This window comes from Ammospiza nelsoni, chromosome 4, assembly GCF_027579445.1.
Source record: "Ammospiza nelsoni isolate bAmmNel1 chromosome 4, bAmmNel1.pri, whole genome shotgun sequence".
Lineage (NCBI taxonomy): Eukaryota > Metazoa > Chordata > Aves > Passeriformes > Passerellidae > Ammospiza > Ammospiza nelsoni.
Window position 1 is genome coordinate 58518315 of NC_080636.1, and position 21031 is coordinate 58539345.

The 21031-nt window shown below is 43.0% G+C and overlaps 1 protein-coding gene across 7 annotated transcripts in view; it reads right to left on the reverse strand.

Moving 5' to 3' along the window:
- The window catches only part of FAM13A (family with sequence similarity 13 member A), a 115679-nt gene that overhangs the window by 52866 nt on the left and 41782 nt on the right, over positions 1–21031 (reverse strand). For 6 of the 7 annotated variants that reach the window (XM_059470123.1, XM_059470129.1, XM_059470128.1 and 3 more), the window contains exon 6: positions 16856–17028. In XM_059470123.1, the coding sequence (XP_059326106.1) occupies positions 16856–17028 (173 nt within the window). Of the gene's footprint in view, positions 1–2278; positions 2359–16855; positions 17029–21031 lie in introns of those variants that run through there. The other variant, XM_059470130.1, reaches the window with a different exon arrangement.

The following is a 21031-nucleotide window of genomic DNA, read 5'->3' on the forward strand; positions in this document are numbered from 1 at the left end:
TGGGATACCAAAGTGAGCTAATGCTATTCTGGAAAGATGGTAGCCTAATAGCAATAGAAGAGACAATCACTGGTGGGTAAGTTGTTGGAAAATCAGTGATGCAATCCATGTGACATTCACCAGTGCCTTCTACAGCACTTGGGCAATATAGTACCTACCGCAGTGAGGATCCAATACATTTGGCCTTCCACCTCTTCCCATGCAATGAAACATAACCCTGACATCCCCACTGTCACTCCTTCACAGCAGGACACCATACCCATCACATGCCCTTCCACAGACATCTATATATAGGATGGCACCATTATAGTCCATAGGGCTCTATGAAAGCACTTTGTATGATTTTCTGGAAGACAGACTCACAGCTCACACAAATCTGGGTAGACACAGAACCCTTTTCCCTCTCCCAAGTTTCACACACCAGCTACACGTTTGTACTGCTTCAGCACAGGAAGGTTTCCATGGTAGGCACAGCATGGCCAGCCTTGTGGCCCCAAGGAGAACATGGAGCAGAGCACCTGCAGGAGATGGGCAAGAGCAAGTTCACTTAACCCAGGAAGGGACCCAAGTGTGATTACTGCAGGCAGCTCATTCCCTTCCTTGAGAGAGAAAGACAGATTCTTTCAGCTTGGCATGTGCCCTAAATCACAGAACCTGAAGGGTGCCACTACTCTGATTAAACCCAGTAACAGTAACCATGCACTGCAATTTGTCCTCAGCTTGACCAGCAACATCAGCCTGTGCACCCCACAGCAAGCACAAGCAGAGTGCTATCCATCCTGGTACTAACCAATACTGGAGGTATCAGCTTTCCTGAAGCTGACAAAAAATGCTCAAAGCCAGCAAAACTCTGCCCTGAGGGAAGGAAGAACAGGAAAATAAAGGTGCAACCTGGAGAATGCCATTGTAAAGGGATCTGGCAATCTATGTCAAAAAAACCAAGGTGCTAAAACGTACAGTATACACAGCCTAAAAATAGATCAAGGAGATGGAAAAGGAGCCAGAATTGCGTGAATTAAACAATTTTAGCTGAAAAAGTCAAAAACAATCCTGTACCATGCTTACGGCTTAAAGGAGTTTGAAGAAAATGCCTCATTTTTGAAGTGCTGACTGCATCTCTAACTGATGGAGACTTAGTCCTTGCAACAACAAAGAGATTAATTAGAGCCAGCCTGTGATACCTATCTTCCCCTGGGGTGAAGAGTCAAGAGCACAATAACAACCACTTGTTCTGACCACTGATAGGACAGACAGATCCTTGAAAGGTTAAAGATATTATGTGAGACTGGTCCTTCAAATAGAAATGATGCACCATGACCACTTCTTTAAGACATTCAAACCATATTTCTGTTTCTCTGCAGTCATCAACATGGAACCCCATGACTGCAATAGTGCCAAAGAGACTTTTTCCACACCTACCTGCAGAAGAGCCTGCACTTTATCAAGGCAACAACAGTCTGGGCAGCAATTTCAGTTACTATTTTATTGTGTTCGAGTAAGCAGCAACTCCGCAGCTTCTGCTGAAACAGCACCACCACAGTGCTGAAATGGCACGGTCAATTTTTTATTTACTGTTTCGTAGATTACAGAAAGATTGATATTCAGGCCATTCAAATACTACTAGGGGAGATATGGACTGCTTAATTTTGAGAACTGAACGAATAGTAAAACTAAAAATAAGAATTTGATGACCCAGTGAAAGGGCTGTGTACACACCTCCCCGCAGCGGGTCTGTGCCCTGCCATTTCAGAAGCCTGACTGCAGCTGTCCCTGCCATAGCGTGGCGGGAGCACATGCCAGCACAGGTACTTGCTGACAGCTGGTGCTGCAGGGAGGTGTGTGCCGGCACCCTGGAAACACCCAGCCCCTTTTTCTCCGAAAACTAAACCTGCCGCCCGTGCTGCGGCAGGCGGGGAGTGCGAGCTGCCAGCCGGAGGTGGATGTGCGCAGGGGCCGCGCTCCCGCACCGCAGCCCCCGGAGGGATGAGGGATCGGCATCGCCCGGATGGCCGGGGTCCCTCTACACCTGGGAGCCGCTCCTACCCCGGACAGAGAAATCCACAGCTCTGTGGATTTCGGGGCGCTACATCGAACCCCCATCTCCGCCCGAGGACGCCGGAGATCTCCCACCCCGGAGATCCGCTATAACCCCACTTGTTGCACGGCCGGGTATCCCACTCCCGAGCGGGCACCCCCGCTCCCAGGCGGTCCGAGTCCCGGCTCCCCCGTGGCGGACAGCCCGGCAGGAGCCCCGGGCGTGCCCCGGCTGCACACGTACCTCTGCAGGGGCATCACCTCGCACGCCATGCTGGCCATGGAGCCGCTGCCCGCCCGGCCGCCCGCCGCGCCTCTCGCCGCGCCCGCAGCGCCGCCAGCGCTTGGCCGCGGGGAGCGCCCGGCCCCGGGGAGGGGCGAAGGGGCGGCCGGGCCCGGGTTGGCGGCTGGCGAGGGCCCGCCCCAGCGCCCGGAGCCCCGGCCCGGCCCCCGGCTGCGACACCCGCCGCGCCCCCGGTCCCTGCCCGCCCCACCGGGCTCGGCAGGCACAGGTTAACCAAAAGCGGCTTCTGATGTCCGCTTGGTTCTGGGCCTGCAAAAGGTGCCGCAAGCTCAGGGCTAATGGCTCCTTTCAACAGAAAGACTGCACAAAGTCTTCTGTATCCCCTTCAGTGACCCACCGCCCTTGTCCCTAAACTCGCCCAGAGTGCAATGCAGTCTCTCCCGAGCTCCGCTCCGGGAAGGGCAGGCGCGGTGCCCCGGGCACACAGAGCCCCGCAAAGCTCCAGACACTCTAGCGGGGCTGCTCTGGCTCTGGCCTCACACACCTTTACTATGGAGCGGTGTCTAACAGGGCTGGTAAAACCTCTGAACCTGACCCCTTCGTGCTGCGGTACATACTACCGCGGTTTGAAAGGCTTGTGCTGTAGCTGGCCACCCATTTCCGACCCGGCGCAAAGAGAACTCTTCTTCCCTTAATATCTGAACTCAAGAAACAACTCATGTTCACAGTGGACTATTCTCAAGCACTCCTGCTTCTACATCTGTGGCTGCTGACCAAATACTGCTCTGAAACAACAAATCACAGCATTCCATTGGGCAGAATTTTGGGGCTGGGAAGAGCAGTAGCAAAGGCACCAAGCACAAAGGGTGTGTTACTTGCCGGGACACAGCAGCCTCCAAAAATGAATAGCACAAAATCACTGAGGTCTTGCACTGAAACATTTAATGGTTACTGAATGAGCATACCCAGAGTTTTACTTTTCACTTTTGCAGCTCCTCTGCCCAGAAGGCCTGAGGAATTGCTCTCCATTTCCCCCAGCATTGGACAGAAACGCTTCTGCTGCTGCCCTGTCTGTGAACAATGTTATCACACTGCATACTTTGCGTGATGGGGAAAGGGATGATCCTAATCTGATAAAGGGGACTAAGAGTGTCCTTTCAACACTTTAGGTGGTACAAACCTAATGGCACATATCAATCTTCAAAAACTCAAGTCAATATTGGAAGTACCATCCTGTTCAACCCTAGAGGGGATTAGTGCTGGCTTGGGAGAAAGCTGAGGCAGGAGCTTAGTACCTGTATGTTTAACACTTCTATAGAGATGTAGGTCATGCCAACTAAACATGAGCCACATCAGCTTTCCAGAGAAGCAGCCAACACTCCCAGGTTAGCAGAGGGTATCAGACATTTCACAGGGATGCCCAACACATCCTGGCCCTTGCCAGCGGGGGCATTTTCTGTCAAAATCAAGAGCAGTGGGCATGCAGCCTCAGAAAGCAGTGGCATGGAGTAGAGACACAGGGGTCAATTGAGACGTAGACGTGGCTTTGCTTCAGTACCCTGAGCTGTTTAATATCTGCTTCTGTCAGCTGGCTGACTGGAAGAAGTGCTTTAGTAATGCTTCTGCCCACTGCCTCAGCACAAGCCTGTTCTGCTGTGACAGTCACGCCACGCACAGCACAGGGCCCCTTTTTAGGAAAGTCAGCAATGCTGATAAAGCACTCTGCCATCATGGATCTGGGCTGCTCTTACCCATTGCAATTAAATGAGTATCTTGAGGACTTCCTGGTAAATTAAATGCACCATATGTGCTCATAAGCAACTAAAACTATGAGTGAAAGATTTTATCCTGATAAATAAAATGACTTCAGTATAAAACAAAAGCATCTTGTACTATTTCAACAGTTCGACAATAAATCAAATTGACTTTTCCTGGCCAGTCTTTTTTTTATACACACACAATTATTCATACTTTATTACACTTCTATAAACTGAGTGTTACCATTGGGATGCCATTAAAAAAACTTAATTTTCCACATTTAACTAAGGATCCATCTACATGGGCAAGGAGTCAGGGATCTTCAGAGCAGCTTGCTGAATAAACAGAAGTGGAATAACTTAAATAGCTGCTGTACTATTAATTTATACACTAGCTATTCTGTCATAACTTCCCTGGGACTTGCTTGTATAAATAAGCTTAAAAGTACTAAGCTCCTTGACAAAGAATTCACTAACAAAAAGAGATCTTGTAATAACCAGAAAGATTAATTTACAGATTAGCATCAGTGAGGAAGGTTAGCTTGTGGCATCATGCTAAAATTAACCAGATGCCAACAGTAAAATTGCAGGGCTCCTTGTGCCCTCAACACTCAGATCCACCTTTTGTTTCTGTTCTCTTCTTTTGCAGTCCCCTCAATGGGTATCAGCTTTCTCCTTGCATCCTCTTATGTCTCTTTCAACATTGCCAAAGCCATCACAGCTAAGAAGGGGTACAGGAGCTCATGTTTCCCTACACCTATTGGCACACAACTTCAGACACTGTTGAAAGGTGACCAAAGCTGAAAAAATGCTAGCTGGTTGCTAGCACTGCTGGTTTCCCAAAGGTTTATTTACTTTGAGAACAGCTGCAGACACTGCAACAAAAGATTTTAACATGGAGAAATGTCAGAATGGAATTTTTAAAACTCCTTTTGAGGACTGTGGCCAACCATTGGTAAAAGTGGTAGTACAGGATGCATGTCACCTTAGGTCAGTTCACACTGTCTCAAAGGGCCCTTTGAATCTCTCAGCTGCTACACAAGAACACAAATCTTAATTCTTCACCTCCCCTGTTCATGTGTAGGGACCACAAGTGATTTATTTGTGGCACAAAGCAGGCAGACAAAAGCTGCCAGAAAGCTGCAGTCTTATCTCCAAACAATTCCACTTCCTTCACACAGATGTTGATGGTAAAACCAACTTGCTATTTGTCAGAGGCAGGAATTCCTACCCTCCCCTTGCCCTCTTATGCCTTTTTTTAACTCGCATAAACTCAGGCTGGGCTAGCACACATAAAACCTGGGATTATACAACATTTTGGTTTGGATTTGCTTGTACTAGTTGCAGTTGTTCTCCCATATTAAACAAAGAAGGCAAAATCTCTTCTGCAAGTTCATATAGTTCTTGCATTTATATTACTCAGAAAGGCCAAACTCATCTGTTGGCACCAACAATGCTCCACAGAAGCCCTTTATGGTACCACCAACTACAGAAACAGAGGATGAGAGAAAAACCTCTCTCAGGACAGGCACAGCATCCTCTCCACTGACTGTATGCTCCCTAGTGCATTGAGAACATTTCAGGAAAATAGACAGAAAATAACAATAAAAATGATAAAGTCCCTTGAAATACCAACACATACCACCACACTTCAGCACCTACATCAAGGCAACACCTGTGTTCGAACTATTTGATTTGTAAATTTCTTACTGAGTTTCAACAGAGGGAGAAAAACACTGGCTGGAACTAAATATGAACAATCACTTTTCTCCATCAAAGTTGAAAGAACAACTGCATGTTTGGGAAGGAAGTCTCCTGTCAATCATCATTACAGAAGTGCTTTCTCCTCTTTCTTTCCCTTTCATACTTTGCTGCACACCAAGTAATTTTCTCAGCATATAAAGCAACAAGAGAAGAGGATCTGTGAGCAGTACCAGAGGATACAAGATATGTGATCTAAATAATGGATTTTATGAGGATATGATTGTGTCTGCCTCCTGTAAAACAGTTATCCCTTGCTTCACTGCACAGTCATACATAAATCAGACACTATTCAAAAATTAAAAAAAAAAAAAGAAAAGAAAGGCAATCTTTCCTGGTCTGACAAAATCTGAGGGCTTTTAGGATGCTACTCAATACCATCAATTTATTCCCACAATGCTTTCTAAGTTACGCAACATTTTCCTTCTGGCAGAAACATGAAATGGAAAGGAAATATATTGTCAGACTGAAAATTATAGAATGTACTTTTCAAAATACTACCAATACAAAATTAAAAATTCCATTATCTATGTACACATACTTTTATTAACAGACACATTTTCCTCTTTAAGGTAGCTATGCATATGAACATCTGCCATTATAAAGGATAAATACCCTGGAAAATCTCCTGCAAGCCAGAAAACTTGTGTGCAGATATGAAATAAGCAAGTCACACATAAATAGAAGCTGTGGCCTTCAAGTCCAAACAAAGCAGATAGACAATTCAAAAGGCCCCCTCCCCAAAAGGGCACAAACAGGAAGAAAGACCAACTAATACATTAAAAGCATAATTTAGTGAAAGGGGACTCCTCAGAAAGGTTTAAAAGTAGTAATGGTGACTTTGCAAAGCTGGTGCTCAGCACTGTTTCACTTAAGGATGTTTCAATGATCTGTAAGTAAAAGTCAAATTATAGTGGTGGTTATTTTTATGTATGTATACTGCTATATTTTTATGTATGCTGGTGGTTTTTATGTATGTTGTGTGCAAGCCAGCATTAAAACTTTCAAAATCTGGGAACTATTTGCAAGATGGGGGTACAACATCGTACTTACAAGCCCAGAGTGACTGTGTGGCTGAAGAAATTATCATCATCCTCAGAGACATCAACATGGGTATTACATAAAAAAGGTGTGTTATGTCTGTATTTCCTGCTAGGTTTTGGTTGTTGCAAAAGACTTTGATCAGTTCAAGAATTCCCATTTCAAGCAAGTTGTGAAAAACTGAAGAGTGCTAAGAGACAGCCCATGAAGGGCACACAAAAACTAAACCCACACATTTAGTGTTTTTCAAAGAAAATCATTGATGCATGCAGAAAACATTAATACTTGACCTAGTACTCACAAACTGATGAAGACTCAATGGTTGGAAGTCAAAGATTTGCAAGTCATGTCTAGAAATTAAGACATTTTAAAGTGGTGAGAATAATTAACTACTGATGTAATTCATCAATAATTATAGTGAATTTTTAATGTTCTTAAAAATTTCAGTTGCCTCCATTTAGGAACACCAAGCCATATACAAACAGTCTAGATGGAATTTGCAGAATTTTCTTTCTTATTTTTGTAACTGATATTCCTCTTGTCCAAAAGAGGAGCAGGATGCTCTCAGCTGACTTCATTTTACCCCTTTTAGTTTTTGCACTGCCATAGAAATACAAGCCTTGTTGGCATATCTGTGGAGAATATACTAGTTTTTGCACAATAGCTCTTCTGTTCCCTCCTGCAACTCAGAGGCCAAATCACCTTTTAAACATTTTAAGCTACTTTAAATCTGTTAAGGAGGAACCATATTCCAGAACTGTTCTTTAAACTTGCAGGGACAAGAGAAAAGTATGCACCAAACTGAAAGCTTCTCAGAGCTTCAGGTTCTCAGCATTCCTGATCTCATCCAACAGATAAGCACAAAAGTTTCCCATTGCAAGGGACACCTCATGCTCCCTGGAGACCTAGATTTGCTGCTGTGGCTTCCCTTCAATAAACAGCAGTGTCCTTTGCAAGCACTGCCACACCCGCTTGCCCGCTGCTTAAACTTGTTCCAGAGGACTCTCACCCCACGGGATAGCCCAGAAATTATTTCTTGGCCTCCATCCTGGAGAAGGGGGAGGATTGGGAGTAGGTTCCTGAAGGGTTTCCTGGGAAAGCAACAAGTGATGAATGGTTGTGCCAGCTAATCTGCTGTGGGAACAGGGTAAAGCATGCTGAGTGACAAGGTCACTAGGTTCTTCATCTGCACCAGTTAGTGCAAGTGCCAGAGCATGGGAGAGCAAGCAGACAAGCAGCAGTCCACTCTGGCACAAGTTATTTTCAAAGCAGACTTTCTCCAAAGCTCTGCTAATCTAATGAAATTCCTAAATTTTAGTGCACAATTAAATTTCTCCCACTCTTCTAAACTGTCATTTCTTTAAAACACTAAATTGTTTTTTCTACAAAAATGTTTGCGCAAAAGCTTTTTAAAAATCCAGCTGTTTCAGACCAATGAAAATGTCTTGAAAATTATGAAGAATAAGCATTCATTTGTTAGCAAAAATGTTTTAAAATATTTAAGTGAGTCTCTGGTGCTTCCTCCATGATTTATATTACCTACCAAAAATATCACTGCTTTTACACTTTCCCATCTTCCAAAAACATCCTTCCACTCCTCTACAAAATTACTATCCTTTGAAGTCCATACCTCTGCACCCATCATGTTTCCTGCTTCCTAAAGCACCTTCAAGTGACGTGCTTGTAATCCACACAAAAAACAAGGATATGGGAAGGGGCTGAGGAAAGCAGAGGAACAGGCCACACCATTCACGTTTGCTGCACGTGGCTTTTTACTCCACCGAAAGATAAACTGCTGTGTTGGCAGAGGACGCAGTCTGGCAGAGTCACCCTCCAGAAAAAACCCTCCAGGAATAGCTCCTCTTCTCCAGCTGACAAAGTAACTGAAAGGAGTCCCCCTTTGTACCAATGCCCCAGTGGCCGGCCTGGCTCCGGGAGAGCTGGTGGGAAAAAGATGACTCGGCAGGAGAGGTGGACTCTGGCAGGAGAGATGGACTCTGGCTGAGAAGTACTAAAACAAGAGTGAGCTGGGTGAGAATAACTCCACTCTCTGCCTAGAGCTGCAAGATACATGGGCCACAGAAGCAAGGGAGATCCTGCTAAAAGGCAACTCCAGATCCATTAAAACCTGGCTGCATTTGAGCAGAACACAGCCCTCTCAGGTCAGCCTTGGGGCTTCTTCCTGTGCCCAGCTGTGTGTACAAAAGAAACAACAAATGGTTGTTTATGCACAGCCAGATACAGAGATATAGAGGGCTTAATCAGCACAGCTCACTGCTGTGCCCCTCATTTGCAACATCAGCTTTGAGCCTAGCTGCTCTGTACGTGTCCAGGCTGTGCAAACACCCTTCTGTCCCACTGCAGGACACTCCTGTCAGGACTGGCACAAGTGGATGCTGCAAGAAAACAAGTTCAGCATACAAGTTCATCATCAGGAACATTCAGAACAACGTGGGTAAGGTCTGTAAGTTTTCAACTTCCCAACCACCTCTCAGAGTCTTGGGAAAAGAACATATTTTTCTACTCAAGGAGCATAAATCCAGCAAAAGCTAACAAGATTTTAGAGGAAACTTTTTTTTTGTGATGCTCAATAGCTGTTAGAACAGTGATCACTTGAATTTTTTTTTTTTTTTCAATTTGACACTTTCTGAAGTTTCAGGATGGGATTTTTTGAAGAAAACATCTATACATTTTATAAAATATGTTGTAGTGATTGTAGTGCTCCCAATCATTTTTCAGTGGCTAGAAAGTTCCTAACCATAAAGCAGAACAATAAAACAGTTATTTTATTAGATATTAATCCCTCCCTATGTGACTCAAGCTTTCTGAACGTACAGAGCCTGAGACTGTGAAAGGACCTGAGGAACTGGTGGTGGAATCTTTTGTTTCCAGGAGTCCTGTCAAAGCCTTAACAACTACAAGTAATTAACAACCAAGCAGTTTTTGGTTTTTCTTTGCAACTACCTAGTGGCCTCTCTTTGCAGGCATCCCTAGCACAAACACACTATTTCAGCAGGTGCATAATGAAAAGAAAGCTTTGGTACAGGAACAGAACTATCTTCACACTTCCTAACTGCAACCCTCTCTGGCCAGGAGAGGGTTGAGCCAATGTGAGAAGCGCAATTTGTAGATAAGCAGTCAGCTTGGGATCATCCTCCTCACAACAGATAAAAGGAGAGGAAATCTCTCGTGGCCACTGACCATGAAAGAGAAGGATTTTACAACGCTGAAACAGCTCGGAGCCAAACCGATGCAAGCAAAGTGACAGCAGCGAGTGACAACTCTGCCATGCCACGCTCAGCCTCTTCTTATTAGAGAGCCAGCTGACCACTTTGAGTAAAAATATACATGTGTGTCACAGGAAGTCACAGCTGAAGGCAGCAGCCTACGCTGCAACGTGCTGAACACAACGTCCAAACGCGCAGCTCTCCCAGCTGAACCGGGAAATTGCAGCAGCAAACAAACCTGACTGAGAACCCAATGACCTCTGCCTGCTGATCTTCCTGTGGGGACTGCCTGCAGGACATAGGCCCAGGTCCCCTCTGGGAAGGAATACCTCACAGCCTCAGGTGATCAAAAACTGCTGGCTCTGCACAGCTAACGGAAAAAGAGCACTCTGTGCTGAGCCTCCCCTTCGGAACAATGGACCAGGCACTTCAGCAGACAGCCTAAGGAAGTTACAGGAGAGGGAACTACTTACTTATTGAAGTAAAAATAAGTCAAGTCACAGTGCAGAGGCTTTGTTTCTTCCCTACTTGCTTGAAACATGAGTTAGTGATGGGTGTCTTGGTTTATAAACACATGAATATTAAAAGCACAAAGATTTCCAAAGTTAGCCTACACTCCTTATGATTCACTGTGTGTTCTCCAATAAAAGGTCACATATTATTTTGTTTAAAAATTACTTAAAAATCATACAGATGTTTGTCCTTTATTTCCTCAGCACATCTATTATGTGGTCCAGTTGGTATCAGAAAGCCATCAGCTTCATGAGATGTTGGGATTTCCTCCTCACAGCAAAAGCAGATAACAAAATAAAAAATCCTTCTAGCTGAGAGAGCCATGCCTGAGGTACAGAAATGGAGTCATTTTTTTCCAGCTTTGTTAGTCAATTACTGTGAATTTACTGTAGTTTCTGATTTCTAAGGCTGCTGGATGCTGTCCCAGGAAACAGGAAAAGCTAATTTGGCTTGGCTCATGGACCAAAAGAAGTTTTGTTTCCATATGCACATTATGACAATAAAAGTGCATATGTGCCTTCCACCTCGAATAGTCACCAGATCCTTGTTTTATATATGAATCTTCTGGCTTACAAGATGAACCTCCACTTCCGTGGCACAGGTCAGGGCATCAGATTCAAAATATTCCCCATCACACAAGCCATAATTTGTCACCATGTAAATCTTGCAAAGAGAGACAAAGATGAAATGGCTAGAATTATAAAGGAAAGTTAGAATAGTGTAATGGACAAAGCCTAATTTAAAGGAGTAACCTGTGTGGGGTGGAAGAGAAAGGTCAAACGCTTGGAAAAGTACACTGAAATCCACCCAGGTGACTTGCATGGAAAAAATCTACATAATTACATGTAACTGTTATTATATCTGGGCTATAGACAGGGGAGAAGAACCCAGGAAGAGCTCAGGCCACACCCTGATTTTCCATTCACAGTCACCTGCCTTGGAGAGACACAGAAATCACATGTCTTTGTGACTGTGTTTTTAGAAAACGAAATGCTTTTCTTAACAGCTCATTATGTAAGGCAGCTCCTGCTGCCAGCATCCCACAATGCAAGAAAGAAGGGAATTGATTGCATAGGAGGGTGGAGACAAATGTACTTGCAAAGTTAAATGAGTCAGCTTGGAAAAACTAACTCAACACAACCTAAAGAGAGAAAGTGGCAAAAAGCAACAACACTTTACATAAAACGTTCTCTCTGAGGGCTCAGAACAGGGCCTGCCAGAGGCTGCTGCATGCTGAATGTTGCAGAAGGCAACTGTGATTACCACCTCCCTACCAACATTCCAGACCTTTACCCCTTTCTTGAATCGTTTTCTCGAAGAATCAGGGCAGCCCTGCCTGCTGCCTGGCTGCAGTCCCTTATGTAAACCAGGCAGCACGGCTCCTCAGTGGTAAGGCAAATTATTACTTTTGATGGGGACTGAATGTGCTGGCATGACAGACTTCAAAAACAAAAAACCCCAAACCTAAACAAAACCAGTCAGCTAAGCAAACAACACTAGCCCCCCTGTTTGATTTGTTCTGGCAAGAACAGACCAATTCTTATCACGTGCCAGAGAATAATGATAAGTTTTGGCTTGCCTTGGCTTTAAACCTCAGCTGCTAAGAGGAAAGCCAATAAATAGGGAAAATGTTTACAGTAAGCACAAACTTCTCAGTGTACAAATAGACGTATGTTTTCATACCTCAATAACTAGCAGTGAAAATATACAGTGTCATTAAGAAGGAGGCACAGCAGGGTACATTAACCAACCCTTTATTTTAGGGATGCTACTACGCTACTAGGCATGTTCCTTTATTTTCAGGACACAGGCCAGATATAAGGATTTTTGTGAACAAAAGGTTGATGTGTAAACAAACCTTCTCTTTGAGAACATGCACGTGTTAGAAAGCCAGCACAGTATTATCTGTGCTGGCAAATCTCAGTGCAGCTGTGATGGCAGTCACAAACAGGAATTTGTGATCTCTGGCACACAAAGACCTGGCTACAAAATACAGAAGGCTGGCTCGCTGAACAACTGCTGTGGCTGCTCTAAGCCGTGGCTCTGAGGAGCTGCACAGTGTTTTTCATAAAGTGTCTCTGCCATACATGGCACCCATTCCCCAGCACCCAACCATTACCAGGCAAGGATGGGTACTCAGCTGCACTCTTTCCATGCACAGAGCCTAACAGCAACACAAACAGTAGGATGCTCTCCTACTGAGGGATCCCTCTTCAAAACAGTCCCAGGAGTGCAAAAAGACGCAGCTCCAGCAAGTGCTAGGATAGACATGTACAACAGCAAAGCATATTTCAGTGCCCTTTCTTGGACAAAAGATCCAGCATAGTGTCAACCAAAGTCTGCAGACAGCTTGCACCTCTGAGCCAGTATCAGGAAAGACATTTATGCTCACATTTTGACTGCAGGAAGCATTTTCCCTCCTTCCTGAAGGCTCTCTCTTCTCTTTGCTTACATACAAAGTTTAGCCCAAAAGGCGAGAAAATTGCTTGCAAGAGGCCCTCCTACCTTGTATCCATGTAAGTCTTAATATATCTAACCCTCAAGTAAAAGCCATTTGAGTCTATTATTTGAAGCAGTTATTTGAAGTTGTAGTACCTCTAAACATATTCAAAATCATGCCAATTCCTACTGCAGTCATCTATGAACCAGAGCTTTGACTTCTTCCTTCTAGACAGAGAGAGGGACCCAAATAGCGACTCAGCTTCACAGAGCTGCAGGACCACTCCAGACCCCTCTCACTGAAGGTCTTGGGTAAGGCCCCAGGGTGGCCCATTCCCTCCAGCCCACTCTCCATTCCAAAGGTTGTTGCCTTCCCCAGCTCCTGAGTCTGCAGTGTGTGTCGTGTGGCTCTCATCCAGGTAAAGACAAAGGACGTGTTGTGGTTCCCAGGCTCCAGAGGTTTGGCCCTGAAGTTCTGCATAGGAACTCTTGCACAAATGAGATGAGACTCACAGAAGTAAATAACAGGCTGCATACTGCCTAAAGACTTAAAAAATTTTTTTCTGAGGACCAGTCTCTTCTACCCCTTCTCTATTTCCTTCCTTTGTCTCTTTCCTTCTCCACTGTTTTTGGATTTACTCAAGAGCTGCATACATATGCTTTTCCGCTGCTGCATAATTAGCAGTTTGCCCTTGGCATACACCTATAATAATGAGGCAATTTTCAAAACAACACATGCATTATGTGCTAGTGGGGACTACAGGTATATAGAGTTAATCCAGCCTTTTTTTTCCGAAAAAAAGAACATAACGTATAACATTTTCTTAAAATAACTGTTGTGAACAGAAGGTGATGGAGATTTTATGCTCTGCAATGTTATGACTGCAACTGATGTATTGCATATTTCAGATGACAGCAGCACCTTCAAAAAATTCCTGCAATGAGGAATATCATACCTGTAAGGAGGCATAACATGACTTTCAGTATTTTTAAAAAATGATAAGTCATTATAGAAGACATAGTCACAAATGTAGTTGCTACTGAATATGTGGATCTTCATTTTAAGGACAACTGTATGAAGACATATATTAAGAGGCATATTAAATAGTATTAAAAATCACTAATCAACCAGAAGTCTCTTATTTTCTCATTGAAGGCTCTAGTGTCAAATGAAACTGATGGAAAATTTACTGAAGATTGCAATCCTTGCTGGAGGGAGCCTTAGTGTGTGTGGTTATTTCTTCACTGTTACACCTGTAAAGCTGCTAAAAGTGGAATTCTGTATCTACTCTTTTATGTAGCCCTTTATCCTCTTCTAATCCACCCATATCATGGTATCTGAGCAAGGAAAGGGAACAAACCACAGGCGTTTTCATGAAACAGCAAATGATTATCACTGCCAAAAACAACCTTTATTCTTTTCTAGCAAAGATCATATCATAGTTGAGCAGATACAGTAATTTCACTAAAACTTATCTGGTAATTACACGTAATTAATGATAAGATTTATTTTAGAACTGTTGGTACCTTGTGACACAAAACCCCCCAACAAGAACAGCAGTGTGTTTGCAAAGCACTTTGTAATCTAGGTCAGATGCCAGAGTCCTCCTGCTGAAAAAGGTGAAAACTCCTAATAATAGCCTTGCACTGAAGTAACACCAGGTAATACTTCATTGTGGGCTTAAATTACATGGCAGTGGCACAGTGCTGCCAAAAACAGGTTTAAAACCACTCCTGATACATCAGAGCTCTACATCAATGCCAGGGAATCAAGGTTTGTGCCCATTGCACAGACAGGTGTCCCCCAAGCATGTCGGGTCTGCTGAATACCTCTCTCTGCTCTTCCCCTGGTCCACAGCCTTCTCTCCATCCTATCCTGCCCAACAACCTGCCAGCCTGAAGCTGCAAAGAAAACAGCAAACACTACCTACTCCTCCTTCAGCAGCAGCAGTAGATCACTGACAAAAAGGTACCAGAAGCAAATGGCAGCACAGATATTCAATGCAATTAGGAAAATATGTACAGAAGTGTGACAGGACAGGAAACTAGGACATTCTTGAACAAAATGGGATTACAAGAGAATTAATTTCTACAATTAATTAATTTCCCAGATAAAATCAGAGATGCAGACATCTTTCAACCCAAGGCTCAAGCATGAAGATCAGCCTTCTGCCTAGTTACAAACACCTTTCATTTGGTGCTTAATTTCCTGTGCCAGCACTGGCCCAACTGTCCCACCCTTCACCAGTACTCTTCTAAGCAATTGCACATTGACAGGAAAGCAGGATTCCCTACAGCAAATAATTACATTGTCTGGGAACTGTTCTGCTGAAAGAAAGGCAGTTTGTTGGGGTACCTCATGAAGTACATCAGTCACACACACCTTCCCAGACACAAGACCTGGCAGTTCTTTATTTCAACCCTTGTGCACTTCATTTCCCTTTACACCTGGGAACACATAGCAGAGTACAGGCACACTCCCTGCCAGGTTCCAGCATATCAACACCAGAGGCTGGAACTTCCGCCACAGCCCCATCTGCCTGGTCCAGTGTAGCTGCTACAACTGTATTGCCTTCTCCAGTTTGCCAGGTGACCTGCTCTGATCATTGATTTCTAAATCATCTCAGTGAAAAGCAGCTGGATTGATGAAGCCATGTAAACAAACTTGATGTGTTCTTGCTGCAGGAATTTTTGGGGAAGCTTGAGGAGAGTGAAACACACAGTTAAAGAGCACGTGTCCTTGCCAAGGGCTAGAAACCAAATTCAACATCTATGCTTTACCACCATTACTATGAACCAAAATCCAGTGCTAGTGCATAATTTGCTAACTTGTCTCGTAAACTGTCTGCTCTGGTGCTGAGAATAGCACACATCTCCTGCTTACACAGTGAAGTCACTCAGCTACGTGTCTGGCAGCACTGCCTCTGCTTTGTGTTCCTGCTCGGTGTGCTGGGACACTGCAGCATTCTGTTCCATGACATGTGAATAGCACTATTTCCCACATCAGGCCAATTCCATATTTCAGTAGCACACTGCAATTTCCCACAGTCACCTGAATCCCTCATGTGCTGCACTAGACACAAGAGGAGAGAGAATGGCAGACTCAATTCAATATCCTGAGAATAATGAAAAGATCCCAGTTCAGCCTGATGTGCAGGGAAGGACTTTACAAGAAAGAAAAATGCCCATTACCTGTTCACCTAACAGACAATCTGCCAGCAATCAAAACTCAAAATACTCTTTTAGATAGATACTTTTATAGATGCTTTACAGCAATATACTCTCATAGATAAATTCACAAAGATACTTGTATAGATACTCTACACATACTCTTCTACTCTTGTCTGAATGGAGTAGTACTATCAGTAGCACAATTTTTGCCAGAAACAGAAAACTCTACAAAAGCCTCTTCTTTTTTGGATTTAAGAGTGAGAATAAAGTCAGCCATCTGTTAAGACTTAAACTGGGCAGATCAAATATCCTTGATCATTCAAGAGACACATTTTGGTTTCATCTTGTGCTTGGGGTAATTTCTATTGCCTGACTGTAGATCAGACCTGTCCACTTGCACTACCTTCATCAAGCAGGCTACCTTCATATGCTTGAAATTTTATCTTGGAGAGGAAAACTAAAGCACACAACTGGCTTTGGAGTGTGTGGATTCAACCAGAAAAGACATGTTAATTTATCTTACACCCTGGTAGCCTGTTTAAGTGTTCAAAATACCCAGAGCCAGAGATGCAGGGACAAAACAAGCAAAGAGAAAAACACAAAGACAAAAAAAAAAAAAAGACAAACAAAAAAACCAAAACAACAACAACAAAAAAACCCCCACTAACCTGGAGAAAAACACATCATTGTTAACAAAGGACACTTCATCTGCTAAGTCCATCTCCTTCCCACATGAACCACTGTTTGGTAATGGGAGGCTGACTTGAAGCATTCCTTCTGACTGGCCTGGTTGTGGCAATAGGCACATTTGGCTGGATCGTTCCGTTGGGGGTTTGGTCATCTACAGAAGCAAGGAGAGAGAAAAATGAAATGTGAAAAGAAGAAAGGCCAGAACAGCCCTTTCACATAATCTGTAGCTGAAAGACATTCTGTACCAGTGTACAAACAGCAAAGGTGACAAGGTGAAAAACAGTATTACAAAATACAAATGAATCAAACACTCAGCTTGATAAAGACTATTTAAAGAAAAATAAAGGTGTGTCTATTGAAAGATCAGGGGCAAGAAAAAAAAAGAAAAGAAAGTTAAGCAAAATAAATACTTATTTTCTGTATCACAGCAAACAGACTAAAAAAGTTTGCATTGAATTTGCTTCTTGACACTACTAGAGAAACTAATGTTAACAACAATTATTATAGCTCTTCTCAACTCCCTTCCCACCCTTTTTAATGACAATTGATACCAACACATGCTATAAGAACGCTAAGGGGAGAAGAGCAAGTTTGGAGGTCTGCCCCTCATTTTAACAGCAAACATTGAACCTAACCTTTGTGATTATGTTCAGTTTGCTCTTGAGTTCACTTCTGGTTGTAGCCTTTGCAAGACCCGACGGCTGGGAGTTTTGCAACATTGTTACACATTGATTAAAATTGATTGAAAAATATTTCTATTTTAGGAATGGTGACATAATCTTTCCCTTGGTTTTGAATTACGAGAATCTGCCAGTAACTGTTCCTTAACCACCTTCCCATACCAATCCTGACTTTATACTACTCCAGTAGAGGTCTCTAATCAGACAGAAAAATATTAGTTTGTCTAGTCTCATTTTACAGAAGTCATACTCATGTGTTTGATAATTTTTGTTGCTTTTCTCTACACCTTTTCACCTACTATGAAGTCCTTTCTAAAATGTAGTCAGAACTGCATGTGGCATTATATATGAAGGCAGATTTAGTGCTGGCTTCTCATGAAAATCTAATTCCTAATTTGCTTTCATGATTGCTTAATTTGGAGCTCATCAGTATACACATTTATATAATCTGTGGGGTTTTGTGGACATAGTTAGCACATAGTGATGGAAACTCAACTAATCAGTTTTTCACTCAATAAAGAGTAAATCAGAAGCCTTCTGAAAGTCCTTGTAGCCTTTCAGCTTTTAGTTTTTCCTGCCTTGAATACTTTTCTATTAGCAATACATTGAGTATTTTCTAGGTTATTATGGAAACAGTTAAATAACAGATTCCAATAAAGATCCTTAAGGTACTTCTCAGAAAACCTTTCTCCACCACTAAACCAATCGTATCTTTTTACTGCTTTTCAGTTAATCCATAAAAAGTTTTTCCTTCTGATCACAATACAGATTTCTAAAGAATCTTTGCTTCTTTAGAACTGTTGACAACCCCATTAAAATATTCTGAAAATTCAAGTGCACTATACTGACTGTACCTATGCACATACTCACAGACTCTTTCATAACAATTTTTTCTCTGAAGAAATAATGCTGGTGCCTCCTAATGACTTTAATTATCTATTTGTTTCTCAGTTCTGCTGCCTGCTGTAGTTGTTCCAAATCTTCTGGACAGTAAATGAGAACTTCTGAACTTCTCTTCATACCTGGCTTACCCTAAGATTTTTTGTAAAATTTATTTTACTTCTGTTTCTAGTTCTTCATTCCACTCACAGCTGCTTTCAAATGCTGTGTGCATCCTGAAAAGTTTCATGGGACAAAAGGCTGCTTCTTACTGAGCTTTGTAGATAATAAAATGAAAAATAAAATATGTATCAGTGCAAAGGGAAATCAGAGAGAAATATTGAGAGGGCTTCCCAGTTTCAGCCTCTGGACTGCTTGCTTTGAGTAAGATGCTGACTTTGCTGACGTCAATGGGCATTTTGCCTGAAGTCAGGATCTCACCTTTGGACCACTGCTGGTTCCAGCAGCACTCTGTTAGCCCATCACCTGCAGCAGCCTCTGGCTGTTGGCACCATGGGAACTGGGCACACAGCACATGGGCACAGGCAGTGCCTCTCAGCTGCCACAAAACAGCAGCAGTGCAGTGATTTCAAATGGGAAAACCATGTCTGTGGGGAGGAGGGCAGACAGGGAGCTACACAATGGCAGTGCTACAGGAGAGAATCACAACAGGGGGCAGCAGGGCCTGGGGTCTGGAGGCACTGAAGAAGAGACCAGAACCCAACTGGCTACAACCTCCTTTCAAGTACACGTAGAGAACAATGTCACCCCTCAATCTCTGTTTCTCCAGGCTAAACAAGCCCAGCTCAAGAACATAAGACCTGCTGTATACTGAGATGCCTGATGTGGTGTGGTGTCTGTGAAAGCAACATTCTGTCCCTGGCAAAATCTAACCACTAAACAAACACACCTCTATAAATCTTTGTAAATACAGACAAGGCTTCACTTTGGAAGATGACACCAATAAATCCAAGGACAAGCCTAGTGAGTAAGCTTTGGCTGAAGAAAAAATCATTTGATTTTTGTTTCCTGAAAGTTTTTTCTCTGGTGAAGCTTAACCTCAAATTGCATTTGACAAAGATCAGACTCAGCCTGAAACAGGTAACTTGTGGGCTGTTACAGCATAGCTAGAGTCTGTGGCCACTGAAAGCATGGACTCTGCTGAAATCTGCTAGTCTGTAATTTAAATTACACCCTCATTCTCAGCCAAATACAAGCAAAATAGCATCAGATGCTACTGACAATCAAAGGGACAATAATAAAAACAAAATAAAAACAAAAGCGCCGAGCCAAAGAACAGAAAACTACAAGGAAATGGTACACCGCACATGCTGCATTTGGCTGTCCAGTTTTGTTGTGTCAAAGTTCAGATGCAAGGAACTGTGTTTGCAGTTGTAATAGAAACCAGTCAGTTTTATGACCAGTATAAACATGCATCCTGATGGGTGTTGAAGAAAGTGCAAGAAAACTTTTCACCTGGAGGCACAAGCTGACCAGCCAAGTGACATCATCCCAGACAATACCAACAACAAGATTCCTCATAACTGACTGGCTGCATCACAGGGATGTTTCATCTCCCTGTGAGGTGTCAGAAGGTCCTGGGTGCAAAGATCAAAGATAAACCTGACATATTCTACAGATCTGATGTGGTAGGGTGAGTAATCTTTCTCTGTTCTTGAAGAACAGGAGCTGCTCCAGATGAGTCTGGAGAGCTCTGTGCATATGAATCAACATGGTTTGAAGAGAGATCCTTAGCAAAGGTCATCCTGCTCTTCTGAGTATCTCACTCATGTTCTCAAGCAGGAAAACAAAAAATTTCCAGTATCTCAAGCTATGCATGAACATGCCCAAATAATTGGACAATTCATACCCATTTGAGTTAAGTAATTATAAAGTCTAAATGAAGATCTTTTGGAAGAAACTAGCTGTGAGTTTATACTTAAATGTCATCACTGAAAGGATAATAGAGATATAATTAGGATAAGGTAATCCTCAAAAAACCCACCAGGTATTTAAAACATACACAGCACATTTTTTCTTTAAAGTTTTAAGAACATAGTACTCTTCCAGACAAGAGAAACTCCTCAAAAATTTGCTTAATACACAAATTCTTACAGTTGTCCACCAAACATAAAAGTCCATATGACTTTTTGAAAGGCTTTATACTTTGTCACCCTAGTGCCTTTTCAACTTAGAAGTTGTCTATATCAGTACAATTATCCCGTGGAATAGAAAAAGGTACATTTCTTTGAAAAAACACAGGCATGGCTGAGCAATGCATGGAAATTTGGAATGCTGGTTTCTTTTTCACTCTAGTCTCAATTTGGCTAGCTATCAGCACAAAGCTTTAATCTCAATCTATCCACTCATCAGCATTACCTCTGCTTCATGAAAGGCTGAGAAAGGGAGAACATTAGCCAGCTGTAATTCACTCCTGACAGCTAATCAACCTGACTCAACCAGTTCTGCCCAGTCAAATGACCAGGGAATGAGCCACCTGCCAAAGTCACCCACACTTGGTATGTGCCCATTGAAACCTCTTGAACAAATATATTCCAGTCACTCCATTCATACACACAGTTTATAGCTCTCTGC